We start from the raw sequence: 20,969 nt of genomic DNA, 5'->3' as shown, positions 1-20,969 counted from the left end.
GCCACGGAATGGGGAAATATTTTTCAGGTAAACATGTAATTGTATTTTGGCAAATAATTAAATTATTCCTTAAATCAACAATGTCGCTGTGAGGAAAAATTCAAGTATATATTGATGTTGGCCAGAAGCGAGTTTTTTTTTCTTTGATGCTTGGTATCCTATATACTCTTTGCTAACTATTTGCACAACTGGTCGAGTCAATCACAGACAGCCTCATTGTTGACCCAAAGCCCAAGGCAATTGAGGTACTTTTGGATGTCCACGGGGCATACATACGATGCTGGAGAGACCTCCCTCGCCATGCCACCTTATGTATAAATTTATATAGTTTGTGTATTTACCGACGAATTAACATTTTGTATATGTACACACGCACCACCTATAAACAGTCAATCAACATGTTTCTCCGCAAAGAGACATGCCAGTGTTAAAACAGCAAATTCATTTACTAATCTTCACCATATACAATTCACATATCTTGTCAATTCTATAATGAATGGTGCCACTATGTTTAGGTACATGCTCTCTATCCAATATTCTCAAACATCTACCCAAGAAGATTGAGAAAATTCATAGAATTTTCTGCTTTTACTCTCCACAGCAGTTCTCTGCAGGAAATTAAGACGTCTCTTCGCATGACTTGCAGCTTTTCTTTCAACACTTGCAGAAGAGAGATTTTCTCGAAAAACATTCCACTAGACATCTTCATTATACCTCCTATAAGTAATACTTCAATCGTTCATATTGGACGTGAAGAAAATTTAAAAAAAGAAAAGAAAAAATTGACAAGATTGAGAAGCTCTGAAAGCTTTACAGCGAAATGTATGTATGTTTCTCTATACAATCTCTACAATTTATGCAAATGTAAATAATTGTACAAAAATGGTGCACTTGTCGTTATAAATAATACATTATGGTGAGAGACGAAAGACATATTTCACTTCCAATTTCGTCTCTTCCATCTTGTCATGTTTTAGGAGACCAAAAGACTTAACAGGAGATTAACAACACACCTCTTACATCTATTAAATTATAATGTGCCAACATGTATGTGGAATGAATAGTGGAGTGTGTAATGGATATTATGAGTACAAAATTGCTCTCTTTAGAAACACATGTGTATATATAGCACGTTAACACCACGATAAATGCGAAATATTCAAAGAATGAGCTTTCTGAATGAAAATTTATTAAGCGTGCATAAAGAGAAAAGCTTCGATGTTTTCTGCAAAACATCTCTCGCACAATCCTTTACCCATCATACAGAGGAAATTCTCAATGGGGGAGAAAAAGAAAATGTGGGGCTGTGAGAAGAATATATTGGATGATGGTGGGAGGTGAAAAGGTTGATATACCTTTCTCTCTATTTATATATTTTATATGGTTATGATCCAATTGCCGGAAAATAGAAATAAATGAAAATTCAATACGATTTCCTTTTTATTGTCAAAATGGGGATCAAACATTTGTGCCAAGCTCCACTTTGACACTGACACAATATAAAGGAAATTCACACCATTTTCCACATCCGGAAAAAGAACCTTCCATTGATATGAAAACGCAATGTTCAATGGGGTTCTCAAAATATATTCTTCAACTCCTTTTTCGTTCTTGGGAGAGGCAATCACCCCGTTCCATTTTTTTATTACCCAACACCCAAGAAAGCCTCTTCTTACTACATGTGTTGTGTGTGTAGGTTTATATTTATGAATGTTGATCCTTATTTTTTGTTAAATTCATTGATAAAAAAAAAGAATTTACTCTCACCACAGGATAATTGTCAGGACATGATTGAATAATCTCTATCCTCTAAAGAAAATAAAATTGTTCTGACTCATCTTAAATGCATTGAATTCTATTTGAATAAATTCTTCATAAAAGCTCCCTAAAGCTTCTTTTGGGATATTTTTCAATGTCGCTTCTTTTTACTTTATTGTGTTGCTAATTTTTGCTTATAATTAAATTTACATTTAGTGCCAATGACATACAAATCCCCAGCAGAATCCAAAGCTCCTACCAATGACAACTTGCAGTGCTCTGATTGAAACTTTTCTGCTTTCATCTGGTGCGAAAGTTTCAATTAAAAGGGAACAATCTCCGAAGTTGCTCACTCAGTCCCAGAATGAGTTAGTTAAGCAATTAAGCGCATTGTTGTTTTGAGTGAAAAGTGAGAAAATATAGTTTATATATGTATGTACATATACCTCTCATGCATTAAATCAAATTGTCAGGATTTTCCACATGATAATTATTCGTGAAGTGCATTATCATTTATCATTATTTCAGTGACAAAGTGAGTTGCTCTGCATTTGTAGAATTATTCTTCCCCAAAAGCGTATTTTCCATTCCACCCACATGTATTTCATTCTACCGCCTCCCCCCCTCTTCACGCACATGCAGTTCACATTATATTTGTTTTGCACAAATACACACAAGAATTGTGTTGTGTGTGACACGGAAAAGCATTCTCTCATTAGTGCAAAATTACTCATTACATAAATTTTTGGATACATATGCGCAAAAAAAGAATTGACTCAACCTCATGTGGAAATATGTAAATTTTACGCGCTTCACCCTGTTAACTAAAAACACTGCACAGGTGTGTATTGAGGGTAATTTATTTTTAAGTTTTAATTGCCAAACATTTTATGTTTTAACTGGGATATACTGCAAAGAATTTATGAAAAATTTGCAAAGTCAACGAGCTGAAAATTCTTCAGAAAAGTGAATTTTTAGCTAAAATTCTTGAAATTTACACAAAAAAATTCTAGAACTCATTATTTATACTTTTGCATTCGTTTTTTGTAAAAATAAATATATTTTATGTTATTTTTATGTGGGCTCCATCTAATCGTGACTCAGAAAAAAACTAATGTTGACTTAACTCCCTCATCGCAACTCAAATTTTCCCTTATTTAGACTCAGCCTTTACCTTATGGTGATTCAATTTTTAACATATCTCTACTACAAAATATTGAATTATAATAATAACTTAAGGCGACGTTAAAAAAAAGTAAGACAGGGAATATTTTAAATTAACTAGTTAAAAATTGAGTCTACATTAGGCAAAAGCTGAGTCTAAATAATAAAAATTGGAGTCGTGATAAGGAAGTTGAGTCAACATTAGTCTTTTTCGGCGTCACAATAAGGTAAATTTGCGTCAACATTAGTTTTATATACTCAACGTAAAGAATAAAACTCAGAGCATTGGACAAATCTGATTTAATTTCTGTTTATGCTCAAAAATATTTCAATTTACAATAATTAGAATTTAATTTATTTTAATTTATAAATAAATTATTTTTTAAATGGAAAATAAAAACTTTTCCAAAAAAAATCGCTCTGCATCCCCCCCTGTTTTCCATTTTTCAACACATCCAGAAGTATATAAAATTCACGAACAGGAGTCATAAATGTCATTATCATTTAACGTTGCATATTCCCATCTAGTTGGACTACACGGAATTAATTGCAAAAAGGGACAACGAGACGATTTATTGTGCAAAAGGAGTTGCAATAAAATTATAAATACTTTGTGTCACATGTGCGCTTCCTAGTTCTGCTAAACTTTTCCCCTGTCGCATGTGCGAAGGGGGTGGAGACTTTCAACAAAAGCTTAAGCTATTAGTTTAATTTTGCAATTTATGGTTAACTTTTCATTCAACCACCTTGTGCACCGGCAAGAAGCTCCTCCACGGGCCACACAACTTCAATATAAAGTTACAATAAATATTAATTGGACAATTTGTTAAATATGTCGTCAAGTGAGAAATTTCTACGCTACATCTCTCTTGCATTCATTGTAACGTTTATAACAATTGATGGTCTCCCGTTGTTGTTGGTGGAAGGATTCAAGAATACAGGGAACACACAGGAAACTTTAGAACTTCCAGGTAAATTCCTTTATTAGACTTATAATTCTTATTCTTAGTTTTTTTTTTCATTGAGAGCTTTTTTTTCTTTGAAAGTAAATATGTAGTGAAGCTTCTCGCTTTAAGAATCATCACGTGAGATTTAATCATCGCAAACATTAAAAGCATTTTACCTGCAAAATTTGCTATTTGCCGTATTTGCTATCCTAATTACAGAACTCTCAAGCAAACATCATCAATTGAGTTCTCAGCGCTCAAAGAGGTGTATCGTAGTTCAAAAGCAATCCCATTTCCCACAGAGAACCAAACCCCATAGCACCGATTACGACGACGAGGAAAATGATAGTGATTCATCGTTTGGTAATTAAATTTGTCGTATTAAAAGGTCGAGAAGAAAAGGACTTTCCGCATTGAGAATGTGAATGAACGTAGAAAAAAAAAGTTTTTAATTAAATTCACTGAATTCAATTTTATCAGTAATTCAATATTATTAATTTTATTTATTTGCTTTAAGGAATTCTTCAGAGAGAAACTATCACAAAAATTGAATTGTTGAGTTGAGAAAAAGAAATAATTCTTATTTTTTTAACATGATTTTATTTTTTTATAGAAAACTATCAAAAGGATCAAAGACGAATTAAACTTCCCCGAAGAATGAGAAGGAAATTTAATAGCAGAAATTTTGATAAAAAAGACATTGAGGACATCTAAAATCACCAAAAAGCCCAAAAAGAATTTTTGCTAGGCTTTGTTTAAAGTTTGAATGAAAGAATAAAAATTTTAAAAAAAAAGGTTTGTTAATTTTTCTAAAAACTCCGTTTAATGTGAAAATAAAACAGCTTTTAAGGTTCTGTGATGTCTTAGTTTCTTGTTAGATAATTATTTCTCACTTTTTATGCGCTTTTCCGTGATTTAAAAATAAGCTAATCGTGATATTTAGTCTTTTAAATGCACGAATAAGCTCTTAAATGTCCACGACACACCTTTCCGCTAAAAGCTCAATTTGGTGGTTTAGTATCAAAATGACAGTGAATCTATCGACAATTCTTTTGATTATTTTAAGTCTCATCACAATTAATTGCAAATTATGGCAGTAAGGACCAAAATTTCGGCAAAAAAAATTTCAATTTCTCTTTGTACTTTAATTGTCTCTAATTAATTCCTTCAGTGTTCAGATGGAGAAGAAAGATGCAATTAGGTACGATGTAAAGTATTCAGAAACAGCTGTTGGTGAAGTGAATTTGGAAGGAAGATTTGCACAACATACACCCGTGGCACTGATAAATTACATGGATGTAAAATTTCTTCTCTTTTTACAAATTAATTCTCAACAAATGAAATTTTTGATTTTTCTTTGCGATCTTTCAGACACAATATTACGGAGTGATTTCACTTGGAACACCTCCACAGAAATTCACTGTAGTCTTCGATACGGGTTCAGCAAATTTGTGGATACCTTCAGCAAAATGTGACTCCTCAAATGAGGCGTGCAGTAAGTAGTATAGTGCAACAACTATTTGAGTTTTCTTTGTGTGCACTCATAAAGAAATCATAAAGAAATTCGAAAAATTCATCAAGAATAAAAATAGAAATTCGTAGCATTGTGGAATGAAGTTTATTGGAAATCATTCGTAAATATTTTAAAGCTAAAACCATAAAATATTGGAAAAGTTCTCACATTTTCCCATAGCCAATTAAGGGAATATGTAATAAAGGTCAATTTTCTTTGAAGAATCTTCGATCTTTGGAGTACAATTGTAAGATTAGTATTGCTATAAAGTCTCTAATTGCTATAAAATTGATGATAATCGCATTCCTATTCCATAACACACTGAGGTGCTAAATTTCGAAACGATCAGCATATGAACAAACTTTTATCCAAGACACATTTTGTGCTATAAAATATATATTAGTTTCTGATTAAAATTTTTTAACAGACGATGTAAGAAAATCTTACTATATTTTTCTATGTTAAAGATAAATGAAGAACCTTAAAGTCCGGAGATTATATGGCGTTTATGGCGTTTATGGCGTTTTTACCGAGATATCTATTCCAAACTTTCAGATATAAATGATTTATTAAATGTGCTGTTTGGTATTCCTGTTGCAAATTGATAAAATTATAAAACTTCATTCGAATTAAATTCCATAGAGACACATTATAATCCGTATTGGATCTTAAGAAAATGAGTTCTAATAGCACATGCTATAATATGCAAAATGTAGTAGAAGAATCAGTTCTATTAGAACTATATCCTCAATATTCTAATGTTTGGAGGATTTTTTTTTTAGCTAAGAGAGCGAAAGAGAATCCTAAGTGCCTAGAAATTCTATACTGTTCAAGATTAAATTTCAGACGAATTCTATATAATTTTGTTTTAACATAAAAGTAAATCTTATGGTATGTGCCCAGGGTGCTATAATTTTTTCTATCTAAATCCAAAATTCTTTAAATAATTCTTGAACTGAATAGATGTAAAAAACAAGATTTTTCATATCAAAAGGAATTTATGCCCGAATGTATGAAGGATGATCCTCTATCGCAGAACAATTTTAACCCATCTCATCTTGTAGGGGAACATAAAAAATAGAAGAATCGCGAGAGAAACTCCCCAATATCCACTGGGATCACATAGAAAAGTGCAGTGAAAGTACAGTCCGGGAAAACATAACCTCAATTTGGGAACAACATTTAAATGAATAGGAAGACCTTTATTATGTTCGACCAGCGTGGCATCGGGACCTCTTGAGCTTCTTTATAACCTTCCCAACCTTTCCTGCCTACCCGAATGAAGATTTGAATGATTTTTGCTTCACTTCTGTCTTTCCGGACTTTCCGTCGTTGAGTTTTTTTTCTCTTCTTGGAGTGCGACTCAACGACGAAAAGTCCGGAAAGACAGAAGTGAAGCAAAAATCATTCAAATCTTCATCCGGGTAGACATGAAAGGTTGGGAAGGTTATAAAGAAGCTCAAGAGGTCCCGAGATTGTTCTGCGATAGAGGATCATCCTTCATACATTTGGGCATGAACTCCTTTAAGCATTAATATCAACAACAACAAAAACCCTTTTAGAAACTCATAACACATACGATGCTTCTAAATCTTCTACTTACCATGCTAACGGCACAAAGTTCTCAATAAGATATGGCGACGGCAGTATGCAGGGATTTCTATCGCAGGATTGTCTTGCTGTAAGAAAAAAATCACACATTTCTTCATGAGATCGTAAAATTATTTTTTTTTGTAAATTTTCACATAGATCGGTGGCTTTAGAGTTGAGGATCAAGTTTTTGCCGAAGCTGTTACACAGCCAGGAATGACTTTCGTAACAGCCAAGTACGATGGGGTATTTGGTTTGGGCTTTAAGGAGACAGCAGTTAATCGTGTTGTACCGCCGTTGTACAATATGATCGCCCAAGGGTTGATTGAGAAGCCCATCTTCTCCTTTTACATTAATCCCCGTGTAGATGACTCCTTTGGCGGAGAAATCATCTTTGGAGGATCAGATCCGAAGCTCTACAAAGGGGACTTTACCTACACACCCCTAACAAGTAAGAGCCACTGGCAGTTTAGACTGGAAGTCGTTGCAGTGGGAACACATAAATATTTCTGCGAGGGAGGATGTGATGCAATTGCGGACACAGGATCAACCCTTATTGGTGGCCCAGTGGGCGAAGTGGCGGAAATTCATCGGATAATTGAGGCAAAGCTCACCCAAAGTGGTCGCTACGAGGTGGATTGCAAGAAAATTAATCATTTGCCCAAAATTCGCTTCAACATTGCAGGGAGAATGTTTGAACTCGATGGAAAGGACTACATTCTGGAGTACAAGAACGCCAATGAAAGGACATGCTTTACGGGATTTATGGCTGTTGATATTCCCCCACCCTTTGGACCCTTGTGGATCATCGGAGATATTTTCATTGCAAAATTCTACATGGAATTTGATATGGAAAATATGAGAATTGGTTTTGCTGAAGCTCAATAATTTCTCCCACGTTCATTTATGTTGATTGCTGAGCCAAAAAAAAATCCCAAATATGGGACAATCTAATATTTCTTTTACTATTGCACTTTATGCAAATAAAAGAATTTTAATTTTAGTTTATTGGAAAATTTTCTCTTCAGAAACATTTCTTCCAGGAAAAAAATCTTTTCTCTGCTTCCTTAACACTCGGAGGACTTTACTGGTAATTGGTACCAATTGAAACCTTAAAATCGTCACAGAATAAAAAATTTATTGGACTGATCCCGATGAATTTAGCATCTATGTGTAGGGAATTTTAACTACTTTAAGATAGCAGAAAGAAAATCTCGAGAAAAGTCTTTTCTTTGGAAGATAATTGAGGTCAAAGTCAGAATCCAACGCGGAGGATCAAATTGGTAATAAGTACCAGTCAAAATCCCATACATTTTTGCCGTGGTTTTGAGGTTATGTTTCCCCATATTTCCCAAATAAAGTACTCTTGTTCACTTCTCCCGGGTGAAAAACATTAATGTGGACTAATTTTATTGCCGGAAGTGACTAAAAAGTTACTTTAAGAATCAAAGTTTGTGATGATTTAGGCGCAATAAAAAATTATGTAAAATTGTAGCTAAAAAAGTCGTTTCAATTGGCAATTTTGCATCGATTCTACGTATTTTTTTTTCAGTGACGATTTTCTAAATTAAATATTTAGTAATTCGGTGTAGGAATGCTTGAAGGAGATTGAGAATTAGTGAAACTTTCGATCAGCTGGTACTTATTACCAATTTGATCCTCCGCGTTGTGCCAAATGTTGGGTCCTCCAAGTGTTAAGAACATTTCTGGAGAAAATTTTATTGGATTTGTTACTGCGACACCGCACTGTATTAAGCAGTAGTTCGCGCTGCCTAGCGGAATAGTTCGCGCCGCCTAGCGGAATCTTTAACACATTCATTCATTCTTCACTCATCGCTCAACCATACATCTAAAACAACAAACAAGCTCTTTGCTCAGTGAAAATTTCTTATTTAGTCAAATTAAACTCTGTATTTCTTATTTATTAGTTTGTAAAATAAACTGTGAATTAGTGAACATTGAGAAAATCCTGAAATCTGGTCACTTCCAACCCGAATATATCATTCTTATACTGTTTCTCTCTTTCATGTACGCCATCAACAAAGCGCTAGTTGCAACAGCAATTACCGTATCTGCTGTAGAAATTCCTAGCAACTTGAAGTTTGTACACTTTTTGAATACACTTTTCCTTCCCGGAACGGTATGATGTGTGCCCGGAAAGTACCATAAATGCATGGACGTTCAGCAGGATGACTGCCAATTGCATCAGGAAATTTCTAAGGGATCTTAGAAACTTTCTTTTCATCACCCGGCTGATCCTTGGTGTCATCGTATAAAGATAGGGATTAATCAATACTCTTGATTCAGTGATCTAACGCATTCTTATCATTTCCATTCCACATACGAACAACAAGATACCACATCAGGATTTAATACACATGATTTATTGATCTAATTGCATTCATTATTATTCCCAGGGAGGTGGTATAACCTCTATTCTGTGAAGAAGTCATTTTTTGTTGAACAAAATGTATGAGAAATTTCTCGAATCTCGATCAATCTCGACCGATTCCCGAGGAACATTTTAACTTTTTTTATATTAATAAGTCAATCCGGATGCTGAGATAGGGATTAATTGAAAGCTAATTAAATGTAGTTTCGATTGCAAGTGGAATTGTGCAAATTAATCCGTTCGTCTGATCGGAAGAGACCGCTGCGTCACGAAAAGTACGCAACAGAATTTGTAGGGAAAGTCGGGAAAACTAATAAAAAAAGAAATGCTAGAAGTCATCACTAATGGCATATGCTCTTTATTGAAATTCTCTTTTACAACCCTTTGGAAAATTCTTAAAAGCTCACAAAACTCTCAGGAAAAAAGATATTTGATCAGATAAAATTAAAAATGTTTGTTTAAACAGCCTCTGCAAAGCCGACACGATTGTTGCCCATGTCGAATTCCGTGTAGTACTTCCCAATGAAGATATCCCCGAGAATCCAGAGGGGTCCATTTGGTGGTGGGATGTCGATGCCCATAAAGCCCGAAAGGCAAATTGTTTTGCCCATCTGTGCAATTCTCAGCACGTAGTCTGTGCCCTCAAGCCCAAACGCCTTTCCCCCGAGAATGAACTGGAGCTTTGGCAACTTCGGGATACTCTCGCAATTCACCATGTACTGCCCATTGAGAATGGGAGTAGCCCCAATCTTCTTATTAATCTCCGAAATCTCTGCTGTTGGCCCCGCAATGAGACTCGTGCCCGTATCAGCAATTGCTTCGCATCCACCATCACAGAACTTCTTATCATCCACAGTTAGGCCGTCCATTTTGATCTGCCAGTACGCCTTGCGATCAACAGGCACGTAGGTAAAGTCACCCTTGTAGTGCTTTGGGTCTGATCCACCGAAAATAATCTCACCACCTTCGGCAGCTTTGGGGTCACGATTGAGGTAGAATGAGAAGACAGGATCCGTGATCAAGCCCTGATTGTACATATTGTAGAATGGTGGCACTACACCATCAACCGAAATGGATTTATATCCCAATCCGAGGATTCCATCAAACTTTGCAGCCACAAATACCAATCCAGGTTCACTTATTGCTTCCGCAAAGACCTGTTGCTTAATATCCAATCCTCCAATCTGCTCAAAAAAGAAGCAAATTTATTCTTTTCTTCTAAGAAGAATAAATTTACAAAGAGAGAGAAAAATCTTACATTGAGGGTGTCCTCCGAGAGGTATCCCGAAAGACTTCCAGACCCATAGCGAATGGCAAATTCAGTTCCATTCTTATTATAGGTCGATGACTTTGTTGCATCGTATTTATTGTGAAGAACTTAACGAGAAAATAAAACAAATTTCATTAAAATTCTTAAAAGAATAAACTCAGATAAGTGCGGGGTCACAACAACATCAACAGCAGTTCAGTGCAGATACAGTGTAAATTAGTTATGGTTTGTGAGTAAATTGAGACAAATTGGATGAATTAGGGAGTTGCAAAAACATTTTGTGCATGAAAACATGAGTTTTGTGAGTCACGGTGATTTTTTTTTTGTTCAGTTTAGACTTTAGTTTAATGCCTAAAGCGATTATTTTAACGTTCTAAGGCTCAGGATTAGTCTTAATAAAGATTAGGATTAATGAATAAAAATATTGGGAAGAATCTGTGAAGGAAAGGTCACGAATTCAGAGAAGTTACTTTAAAAAAATCTTATTTAGTGGATTAATTTGAAACTCAAAACTTCAGTAATGCTTAACACAGATCTGGGGATTTAAAACTACAAATTATTAGGTATTAAATAAAATGGAAGAAAATAAAAAACTGAAAGAAACACAGCTAAGAATCTCCTTTTTTTAAAGAAGAATTCTGTTAAAACTTTTTCCTCTGCAGTTATCATTGAATTACGAGGTGGACCCTTAATTTAGAATTAATTTAAACAAAGAAATACATATTCCCAAAAAACGACCAGGGAATGAATTCTCTTATAGTGAAAAACTCCCGTGATAAACTCCAGAAGGCTTTAGCGCTGTAAAAGAAACGTGAAAATCGGGAAAATCTTACGGGAGTTTATCACGGATGCATTATTTTTCTTAGAGGATCAAGCCCACGTGAAGTTTACCTCACTTTTTTCCCTGCGAAAAGCCTTCGGGAGTTTATCACGAGAGTTTTTCACTATCAGAGAATACAGCCCCAGAGCATGGTTTCATTTTAAAAACTTAATTTTTTTTTAATTTGAAATTAATTTTCTAATCTTCAACAGTTTTCTGTATTTTATCTTTTTTTTGTATTAAAACCAAACAAGATCGCCAATAAAATATCACAAAAAACATTAAAAACGAAGAGAATAATTCAAAAACCGAATAAAATCAGAAGAAATAAAAGAACAATTTTGTGAAAATTTAAAGATTTTTCACTACAAAATTACATTTTTATCTCTCAACATGTAATTTTGCGATTTTTTAGTCAATAAATTAAGAATCTGGAGCATCGAGAGAATAATTAAACTCAATCTTAATGTGTGCAACAATCGCATTTAAACGATTTCCTGCTGTTTCATTTTTTTTTTGTCAATCATTTAGCGGATTTTTTTTTAAGAAAGATTCGCGGGGAAATTTCTTCTTCAGCTCATTCAGCATCTGTTCTCTCTCTCTCTCTGAGATTTTCATTGGAATTTGTGTTAAATCATTGAATTTCATTATCTGAGCTCTTCTCCCTCTCTGAGCTCCCCAATCATGATCTCAACAAAAGTTCAATAAAGAAAATGAAAAATAAATAATAATAAGAAAATGTTTTGTTCAGGGTTAACGGGGGTTAAGGGTTAATAAATTGGTGAGATTAAAATGTTTTCTGATTAGAGCGGATGACTTTCTCCGAGAACATTAAAACATATAAATGAGAGAAGCAGGGAAAAGGATTCGTCAGGATAAGTACTCACGGCAGGCAATATTGGTGACATGACACTTCTTTGAAGGCACCCAGAGATTTGATGAGCCCGTATCGAAGACAACCTTGAAACTCTGCGGCGGAGTCCCCAGACTAATCACCCCAAAGTACTGAGCCTACAAAGAGCAAAAAAAATCTCCATTAATTGCATAATTCTGGCATTTCCGGAACTTGTGGCGAATTCTCACATCCATGTAGTTGGACAGTGGCTCCGGAGCAGGACCCCCAAGATTGGGTCTCAGGGTCAACTGCTTCAAATCCGTTTCCACGGAGATAAAATGATGCCTAACTGTCTCCTCCCGGTGCAGTTTGATCCTGCAATGAAAAAACAACAAAGTTTCGCCATTATTTTTATCATTCGCCGGATGACTAATCCATCATCTGGGCACCATTGTCACCCCCTCAGTTCCCCTCATCGTGCAGTCTTTGTGTCACCAAAAAAACTCAATGACTTTGTAAACTGCCACAGCACACAGAAATCTCATAATTTAATTAAAACTCCCGCAAGGAAAAGGGAAAAGCAGGGAATTTATCGAATTTTCTTAATTATTTTCTCTTGCGCGCTTACCTCAATAATTTGCAATTCACAGCCGCAAGACAAATTGTGAGGAACAGAATTAATAGCTTTAGAGCCATATTTTTACGACTTATCTTGAACTTTGCGTAAATAAAACTGAAGAATTTAAATTGGATTATTTGCGATTTTACAAATAAGATGATTTTTCTAGGTTATGTTCACTGCCCCATGAAAAAATTCTCTTCTCTCATATTGGAGTACTGGAAAAAATGAAATCCTTCAAAAGCTTGTACGTACATACCAAAAAGTCCAAAAAGAGAATCTTTAAGACTTTTTTTTTCAATCTAGAAAAACACAAGAAAACTCTCAAAATTAGTATAAAACAAACAAAAAAAACATTTGGCAGAATAATTAAAACTAAAAACATCATTATTTCAGTTCAGTAAGCTAAAAAAAATATTTGGAGTCTCGGTTACAGCCATTGGACTGTGGTTTTTTTTTGGAAGTAATTTATAAATCGATCTGATTGCGGCATTTAGATTCCTGAGAGGAATACGGCTATTGATAAAAGATTCCCAGATATTGCATCAGTGTGTCCAGTAGTGAAGCTCAAGCTTTTCTTGAGGCAATATAGCAGAAGTGGGAAGAACGTTGGACAACGCACTCATTGTCTGTAATAGCTTGAATGTCCTTAAAAGTTTTCTTAATCTTTCCCAAAAATCAGCTTTTATCGCAGAGTCAGGCCGTGTACACGACTCAATTTTTGTATGGAATTCTATGGTTTGCAGTGAAGTTGGTCTGCGCTTTTTAGCTGTGATTCTTTCGAAGAAAAGAATAGCACAGCTTCTGTGTACCACCTAAAATGCAATGTTGTCCGATCGGGCTCAAACTTGGTATGAGCACGAATTAGGGTCCCCACATTCCAAAAAACGTATGCTCCAAAAAACTTTTCCGGCCGTCCGGCCGTCCGGCCGTCCGTCCGTCGTATAAGGCCTAATTGCAAGAGAACGGTAATAGATAGAGACTTGCGGTAAACGGCAAAGTTTAAATATCGACTGGAAGACATCCGATTATGAAGTCAAATCCACCCCCCCACCCCTCCGACCGCCATTTTGGAACACCACTAAATTTTGTTTTCACTATATCTCAGCGCCTGTAATAGCTAAAACTCTGAAATTTTGATATGTTGTAGGGGCCATCAAGACCTTTCCAACGATACCTCATTTTCGAAAATCGGTCAAGCCGTTTAGTCAATATGGACGCCACAATTTTTCATCGAAAATCGTCCATAACTCGAGAACGGCTTGACCGATTTTGATCAACCCGGGGTCAAATGAAAGATCTCAACAAACCCTACAACTCTCTAGAACATCCGAAGTTTCAAAAGTGACCGCTAGGGGGCCAAAAATCAAAAACAAAATTTTCGATGAGTTTTCGATGAATATCTCGAAAACTAAATCATAAATTTTGATTAAATTTTAGTATGTTATAGCTGACTATATTATCTAGCTCCATGCCAAAAATGAAAAAAATCTATGTCGGCGTTCTCGAGATATGGCCTTCCAAAGTTGGCATGACATATCTCAGGTTCTATAAGTCCGATTTTGATCAACTCAAGCGCAAATGAAAGGTTTCGTGAAACCCTACAAATGCCTAGAACATTGCAACTTCAAGGAATGACCGCAAGAGGCGCTAAAATCAAAAACAAAATTTTCGAAAATTTTAAACTCGAACTTTTCGAAAACTAGATCATAAATTTTGATTAAACTTCAGTATGTTATAGCTCATATCAAGACCTTTCCAACGATAGCTCATTTAAGAAAATCTATCGAGCCGTTCCTGAGATATAGCGTTCTAAAGTTAGCATATCATATTTCGGGCTCTACTAATCCGATTTTTGGCAGATCTTTATTATGTGAGATTTTGTAAATGAGTGTTGAAATTTTAAATACATGTAAGTGTATGAACAAATAGTGTAATATATAGGCACCCTGCGCCCCGCGAAGCGGGGCGCCTTATATATACATATATAAGTAAATACATAAAAATATAAAGAAGAATTGAAACCTTTTGGCGCCCCGCGAAGCGGGGCGCTTTATATATACATATAAAGCATACAAATGTAAATGCAAAGTAAAATATAACGGTAAAATATATATAGCAGTATAGTATAGATTAATAAGAAAAGGGAATGTACATGGTAAGTTTCACTTACGGGCTGTGATTCTTCCTTCAGAGGCCAAGTTAAATATATGTAAATGCAAAGTTTAATAGATAGCTGCAGAGTATGGATTATTAAGAAAAGGGAATGTACTGGTAAGTTTCACTTACGGGCTGTGATTCTTCCTTCAGATGTCAGTCCAAGTATGATATTCGATGAAGATTGAGGTGAAATATGGCAGAAAATTCAAGTGTGTCATAAATTGGGGGTGCAAACTCTGGGGAAGGATGACTCGCGCCAGGAATCACAGCCAATGCGCGAGTTAGCCTTCCCCAGAGTTTGCCACCCCCAATTTATGACACACTTGAATTTTCTGCCATATTTCACCTCAATCTTCATCGAATATCATACTTGGACTGACATCTGAAGGAAGAATCACAGCCCGTAAGTGAAACTTACCAGTACATTCCCTTTTCTTAATAATCCATACTCTGCAGCTATCTATTAAACTTTGCATTTACATATATTTAACTTGGCCTCTGAAGGAAGAATCACAGCCCGTAAGTGAAACTTACCATGTACATTCCCTTTTCTTATTAATCTATACTATACTGCTATATATATTTTACCGTTATATTTTACTTTGCATTTACATTTGTATGCTTTATATGTATTTTTAATTGCAGATGATAATGATTTTAATGGTTATAATGGGAGATCTTGGAGATAATCCTTGTCTAAAGCTTCCTCTTAAAAATAGAAAAGAAAATATAATGATAACCCGTCTTCGTATTGGTCACTGTAATTTTTACCATATAAACCTTGCACACGGATCAACACCACCTCTGTGTGACTGGTGTGGTAAGGATATCACAGTACTGCATACTCTAAAGCAATGCGTGGGATACAACGAGCAGAGAAGAAGATTCGGTATTGAAGGACTATCACACTCAAAGATATCTTCAAGGAAGATCTCAAAATTTTAGAGAGGGCCATCAATTTCATCAAGTTCGTTAATTTCAAAGTTTAGGGTTGCTCTTTTGTACATAAAAATCATTTATAGATTTAAAATCTACTGAAATCAGAATAGAGAAAATTGAGAAAATTAATGTAAATATTTATCTTATGTATATTAAGTCCCTGGCCAGCTTACAAGAAACAATTTAGGGCCATATTCAGCGTAAAAGATAAAATAACTTTGGAATTTACCATAGAAAATTAGTCTCCAAACTCATATAAAGTCACCAAAAATAAAAAATAAAATGGAATTGGTATTCAGCGTAAAAGTTTTCATCGAGTTTTTTTCTTTTATGATAAAAGTGAGTTTTGGAGGTCCTTTTATGAGCGTTTTAAGCTATTTAATGCCGCTTAATGTGAAAAATTGTAAATCTGATAGAAATTGATCTCAAACTAGAATTATGAAGGCAAAATCATGTTTTTGTTTAGTTTTTGTTGATTATTAACTAGATAATTTATTTTTTTAAATAAATAAATAATTTAAAAAAAAACAATTCTGTCCATTATGCATTCGATAAATTCTTCATAATTTTGTGGAATAATTTGTAATGACCATTTCAAAGGTTTCACCCGTTTCACCCATACTGATAAAAAGTTTTTAAAAATGTATCCTAAAAAATTGGTATTCCGCGTAAAACACTTTTATCTTATAAAAATTCTTTTGACGAATTTTACGATAAAACTTCATAAAATAATAGTAAAAGATTATTTTTACGCTGAATATGGCCCTTAATTCGTTCATTCATTCATACATCATTAGTTTTTTTTAGAGAAAATTTTTCATCAGTACATCGCAGTAATCGCGAAATGAGAGTGAAACAAAAGGAAATATCCAACGATTTTCCCAGAGAGAATCCGTTTGAATTGTTTGGTGGGGTAACGAATGTCGTGGTAAATAAGAAAAATTGGTCAATTTTCCCCGTTTTTCCTCGTGAATGTGGCTTCTTGGTGACACAGAAGGATGGTTTTAGCAGATTTAGGACGGAAGATCACCTCGGCGCTCCAGTCGCTGAGCAAGGCGACGGTGATCAATGAGGAAGTGAGTCTTGTTTGCTTCCAGACGTTTTCCACGTATTCACATTTTCCCACCACCCCTTTCACTTCCTGCCCACCCACAGGTGCTCAATTCTATGCTGAAGGAGATATGCGCTGCCCTCCTGGAGGCCGATGTCAACATAATGCTGGTGAAGAAGCTGCGTGAAAATGTACGGGCCGTGATTGATTTCGAGGAGATGGCTGGGGGGCTCAATAAGAGGCGCATGATCCAATCGGCTGTGTTCAAGGAGCTCGTGAAACTCGTCGATCCGGGCGTGAAGCCCTACCAACCCGTCAAGGCGCGCCCCAATATCATAATGTTTGTCGGACTCCAGGGCTCCGGGAAGACGACAACGTGCACAAAGCTGGCCTATCACTACCAGAAGAAGAATTGGAAGTCCTGCCTCGTGTGCGCCGACACATTCCGTGCTGGTGCGTACGATCAGATTAAACAGAACGCCACAAAGGCACGCATTCCCTTCTACGGAAGCTACACCGAAGTAGATCCCGTGGTTATTGCCCAGGATGGTGTGGAGATGTTCAAGAAGGAGGGCTTTGAGATGATTATTGTGGACACGAGTGGGCGGCATAAGCAGGAGGAGTCTCTCTTTGAGGAGATGTTGGCAGTTGCAACCGCTATTGTGAGTTTTCTTTGACAATTTTGCCTTGAAGAGGAAGGAATTTCTTTGATTTTCTTTTCGCAGCAACCTGACAACATTATCTTCGTGATGGATGCCACAATTGGGCAGGCTTGCGAAGCCCAAGCTAAGGCATTCAAGGAGAAAGTCGACATTGGCTCTGTGATCATCACAAAGCTCGATGGACACGCCAAAGGAGGAGGAGCACTCTCAGCGTAAGTTCCTTCTCTTTTTAGCTGTGTTTCTTTCAGACACAGCTTTTGTGTACCGAGCAAAATCGAAAGTCGTCAGATTGGGCTCAAACTTGGGATGAGCACGAATTAGGGTCCTTACATTCCAAAAAAACGTATGCGCCAAAAAAATTGAGAACGGTGATAGACTTGCGATAAACGGCAAAGTTTAAATATCGACCGGAAGACATCCGATTACGAGGTCAAATTCGTCCGCCATTTTGAATAACCTCAAAATTTTGTTTTCGCTATATCTCAGCCGCTATTATAGCTAGAGGGCTGAAATTTTTATATGTTGTAGGGGCCATCAAGAGCTTTCCAACGATACCTCATTTTCGAAAATCGGCCAAGCCGTTTAGTCAATATGGTCGCCAAAATTTTTCATCGAAAATCGACCATAACTCGAAAACGGCTTAACCGATTTTGATCAACCCGGGGTCAAATGAAAGATCTCAACAAACCCTACAACTCTCTAGAACATCCGAAGTTTCAAAAGTGACCGCTAGAGGGCCAAAAATCAAAAACAAAATTTTCTATGAGTTTTCGATGAATATCTCGAAAACGCCATTATCGATTTACTTCATTTTTTTATATATTATAGCCTACTATAACATCTATTTTTAAAAAAAAAAAATTTAAAAATTTATGTCGCCATTTTGAAAATATTGAGTTCCAATTTTGACATGTCATATCTCGGGTTCTACAAGTCCGATCTTAATCAACTCAAGCGCAAATGAAAGGTTTCGTGAAACACTACAAATGTCTAGAACATTGCAACTTCGAGAAATGACTGCGAGAGGCGCTAAAATCGAAAACAAAGTTTTCGAAAATTTCGAACTCGAATATTTCGAAAGTGCCATTATCGATTTACTTCATATTTTACTATGTTATAGTTGAGGTTAAGACCTTTCCAACGATAGCTCAAAATCGAAAATCAATGGAGCCGTTCCCGAGATATGGGGTTTTAAAGATTTCTTTGGGGATGACTTTTCAACTTTTCCCGGCTTTGCTCTCACAAAATTGGTACACTGAAAGAAACACAGCTCTCGTAAGCTTGGTCAGCTTACCAGTACATTTTTTTATGAATCTTCCTCTTCTTCTGGTGCACAGTGTTGCTGCCACAAATAGTCCCATCATCTTTATCGGAACTGGGGAGCATATTGACGATCTGGAACCCTTCAAAACAAAGCCATTTGTGAGTAAACTTCTGGGCATGGGTGACATTGAGGGGCTCATTGATAAAGTGAACGAGCTGAAGCTGGATGACAATGAGGAGCTGCTGGAGAAGATAAAGCACGGCCAGTTCACAATACGCGACATGTACGAGCAATTCCAGAACATCATGAAGATGGGACCCTTCTCGCAGATTATGGGCATGATTCCGGGCTTTTCGCAGGACTTCATGACAAAGGGTGGCGAACAGGAGTCCATGGCGCGGATAAAGCGCCTCATGACCATGATGGACAGCATGTCGGACGGGGAGCTCGACAATCGCGACGGTGCCAAGTTGTTCAGTAAGCAACACACGCGCGTCGTGCGCGTTGCCCAGGGATCCGGGGTCACGGAGCGCGAGGTGAAGGAACTCATAGCGCAGTACACGAAATTTGCGGCTGTTGTGAAGAAAATGGGGGGCATTAAGGGGCTCTTCAAGGGTGGCGATATGGCCAAGAATGTGAATCCCACGCAAATGGCTAAACTCAATCAGCAAATGGCTAAAATGATCGATCCACGGATGTTGCAGCAAATGGGAGGAATGTCCGGGTAAGAATTTTTTTTCTTCTTTAAAATTTCATGTAAAAAAATCATTTTAAGGTTAGAATTTTCTAATTTAGGGAAAGGAAATGTCAAATGTTAGAAAGGAAACGTCAAAACATTCAAATAGAAATGCCAACTGTTAATAAAAACGTCAAACTTTAGAAAAAAAATTAACGTTAGAAAATTAGCATCAAACTTTTGATAAAATAGGTCAAATGTTAGAAAAGAAACGATAAATGTTAGGAAAATTAATTTAAACGTTTAAAAAAGAGATTTAAAATATTAGAAAAGTAGTAAACGTTAAAAAAGAATTATCAAACGTAAGAGAAACGTCAATCGCTATGAAATGTCAAATGATAGATAAGAAATGTCGATCATTGAAAAGGAAACAATAAGCGTTAGAAAAGAAATGTCAAATGTTAGGAAACGAACGTCAAACATTTAAATAGAAATGTCAACTGTTAATAAAACGTCGAACTTTAGAATAATCAAATTTGAATGGACAAACAGTTGAATAAAAAAAAGTCAAACTTTAGAAAAAAGATAACGTTAGAAAATTAACATCATACTTTTGAAAAGAAACCTCAAACGCTTGATAAAATAGATTAAATGTTTAATTAGAAACAATAAACATTAGAAAAGTAACTTTAAACGTTTAAAAAAGAGATTTAAAGTATTACAAAATGTCAAATGTTAAAAAAGAATCTTTAAATGTCAATCACTAAGAAATGTCAAATGATAGATAAGACACGTCAAGCATTAAAAGAGAAACAATAAACGTAAGAAAATAAAATGACAAGAATTAAAAAAAGAATAATCAAACGTCAAAAAGAAAAACAAATGTTGGACAAAACATCAAAGGGTAGATGAAAAACGAAGTATCGTCAACTATAGAAATAAAGGGTTAAAAAAAACATCTTACTTACGTTCAAAACATCATCAAACGTCAGAAATCATCATCAAAATCATCATTTAATACGAAAGGTTAAACTTTATTAAAATAAAAACATTAAAAAAGTAATGAAACGTAAAAGATAGAAACGTCAACCGTTAGATCAAATTAAGTCAATGTCAAATCACTATTTTTTTTGATTTTTGTTCTGCATTTCAGACTCCAGAGTATGATGCGACAACTGCAGCAGGGCGCAGCTGGTGGCTTGAGTAATTTAATGGGAGGTTTCGGGAAATCCTAATTATTTTCTACTGCGGAAAATTATTAATTGAAATAAATGAAAAGTAAGATTTTTTGCGTTTTAAGGTCAATTTA

At 35.6% G+C, this 20,969-nt stretch overlaps 3 protein-coding genes and 1 long non-coding RNA gene across 4 annotated transcripts; 3 read left to right on the top strand and 1 right to left on the bottom strand.

Moving 5' to 3' along the window:
• The first annotated feature begins 3,288 nt into the window (after positions 1-3,288).
• Positions 3,289-4,590, top strand: LOC129786548 (uncharacterized). Its single transcript, XR_008750138.1, has 3 exons — positions 3,289-3,893; positions 4,089-4,232; positions 4,483-4,590. It is a non-coding gene; the product is annotated as an uncharacterized LOC129786548 (long non-coding RNA).
• A 299-nt stretch (positions 4,591-4,889) lies between these two features.
• Positions 4,890-7,973, top strand: LOC129786483 (lysosomal aspartic protease-like). The gene is made up of 5 exons (XM_055821559.1): positions 4,890-4,965; positions 5,041-5,167; positions 5,241-5,364; positions 6,945-7,063; positions 7,132-7,973. The coding sequence occupies exons 1-5, from the start codon at positions 4,895-4,897 to the stop codon at positions 7,858-7,860; spliced, it is 1,170 nt and encodes a 389-aa protein (XP_055677534.1). The 5' UTR covers positions 4,890-4,894; the 3' UTR covers positions 7,861-7,973.
• Positions 7,974-9,699: 1,726 nt separating this feature from the next.
• Positions 9,700-13,027, bottom strand: LOC129786485 (lysosomal aspartic protease). Its single transcript, XM_055821561.1, has 5 exons — positions 12,918-13,027; positions 12,538-12,664; positions 12,342-12,465; positions 10,623-10,741; positions 9,700-10,548 (listed from the first exon to the last, which is right to left on the bottom strand). The coding sequence occupies exons 1-5, from the start codon at positions 12,983-12,985 to the stop codon at positions 9,823-9,825; spliced, it is 1,164 nt and encodes a 387-aa protein (XP_055677536.1). The 5' UTR covers positions 12,986-13,027; the 3' UTR covers positions 9,700-9,822.
• Positions 13,028-13,042: 15 nt separating this feature from the next.
• LOC129786462 (signal recognition particle subunit SRP54) lies at positions 13,043-20,965 on the top strand. The gene is made up of 6 exons (XM_055821517.1): positions 13,043-13,241; positions 16,815-17,083; positions 17,163-17,720; positions 17,784-17,932; positions 19,058-19,708; positions 20,814-20,965. The coding sequence occupies exons 2-6, from the start codon at positions 17,006-17,008 to the stop codon at positions 20,893-20,895; spliced, it is 1,518 nt and encodes a 505-aa protein (XP_055677492.1). The 5' UTR covers positions 13,043-13,241; positions 16,815-17,005; the 3' UTR covers positions 20,896-20,965.
• The last annotated feature ends 4 nt before the right edge of the window (positions 20,966-20,969 follow it).

This window comes from Lutzomyia longipalpis, chromosome 1, assembly GCF_024334085.1.
Source record: "Lutzomyia longipalpis isolate SR_M1_2022 chromosome 1, ASM2433408v1".
Taxonomy (NCBI): Eukaryota; Metazoa; Arthropoda; class Insecta; order Diptera; family Psychodidae; genus Lutzomyia; species Lutzomyia longipalpis.
This window is presented reverse-complemented; position numbering and strand designations above follow the sequence as displayed.

What these genes read in the sequence shown, in the direction of transcription:
- LOC129786483 (XM_055821559.1), top strand. Translation starts at nt 4,895, where the DNA reads ATGACAGTGAATCTATCGACAATTCTTTTGATTATTTTAAGTCTCATC. An exon ending in CTCCTCAAATGAGGCGTGCA is followed by an intron (nt 5,365 to 6,944) that starts GTAAGTAGTATA and finishes AAACCCTTTTAG; the next exon opens with AAACTCATAACACATACGAT. An exon ending in TATCGCAGGATTGTCTTGCT is followed by an intron (nt 7,064 to 7,131) that starts GTAAGAAAAAAA and finishes ATTTTCACATAG; the next exon opens with ATCGGTGGCTTTAGAGTTGA.
- LOC129786485 (XM_055821561.1), bottom strand. Translation starts at nt 12,985, where the DNA reads ATGGCTCTAAAGCTATTAATTCTGTTCCTCACAATTTGTCTTGCGGCT. An exon ending in GTGAATTGCAAATTATTGAG is followed by an intron (nt 12,665 to 12,917) that starts GTAAGCGCGCAA and finishes TTTTCATTGCAG; the next exon opens with GATCAAACTGCACCGGGAGG. An exon ending in TCTCGGAGGACACCCTCAAT is followed by an intron (nt 10,549 to 10,622) that starts GTAAGATTTTTC and finishes TTTTTTGAGCAG; the next exon opens with ATTGGAGGATTGGATATTAA.
- LOC129786462 (XM_055821517.1), top strand. Translation starts at nt 17,006, where the DNA reads ATGGTTTTAGCAGATTTAGGACGGAAGATCACCTCGGCGCTCCAGTCG. An exon ending in GGAGGAGGAGCACTCTCAGC is followed by an intron (nt 17,933 to 19,057) that starts GTAAGTTCCTTC and finishes TCTGGTGCACAG; the next exon opens with TGTTGCTGCCACAAATAGTC. An exon ending in CAAATGGGAGGAATGTCCGG is followed by an intron (nt 19,709 to 20,813) that starts GTAAGAATTTTT and finishes TCTGCATTTCAG; the next exon opens with ACTCCAGAGTATGATGCGAC.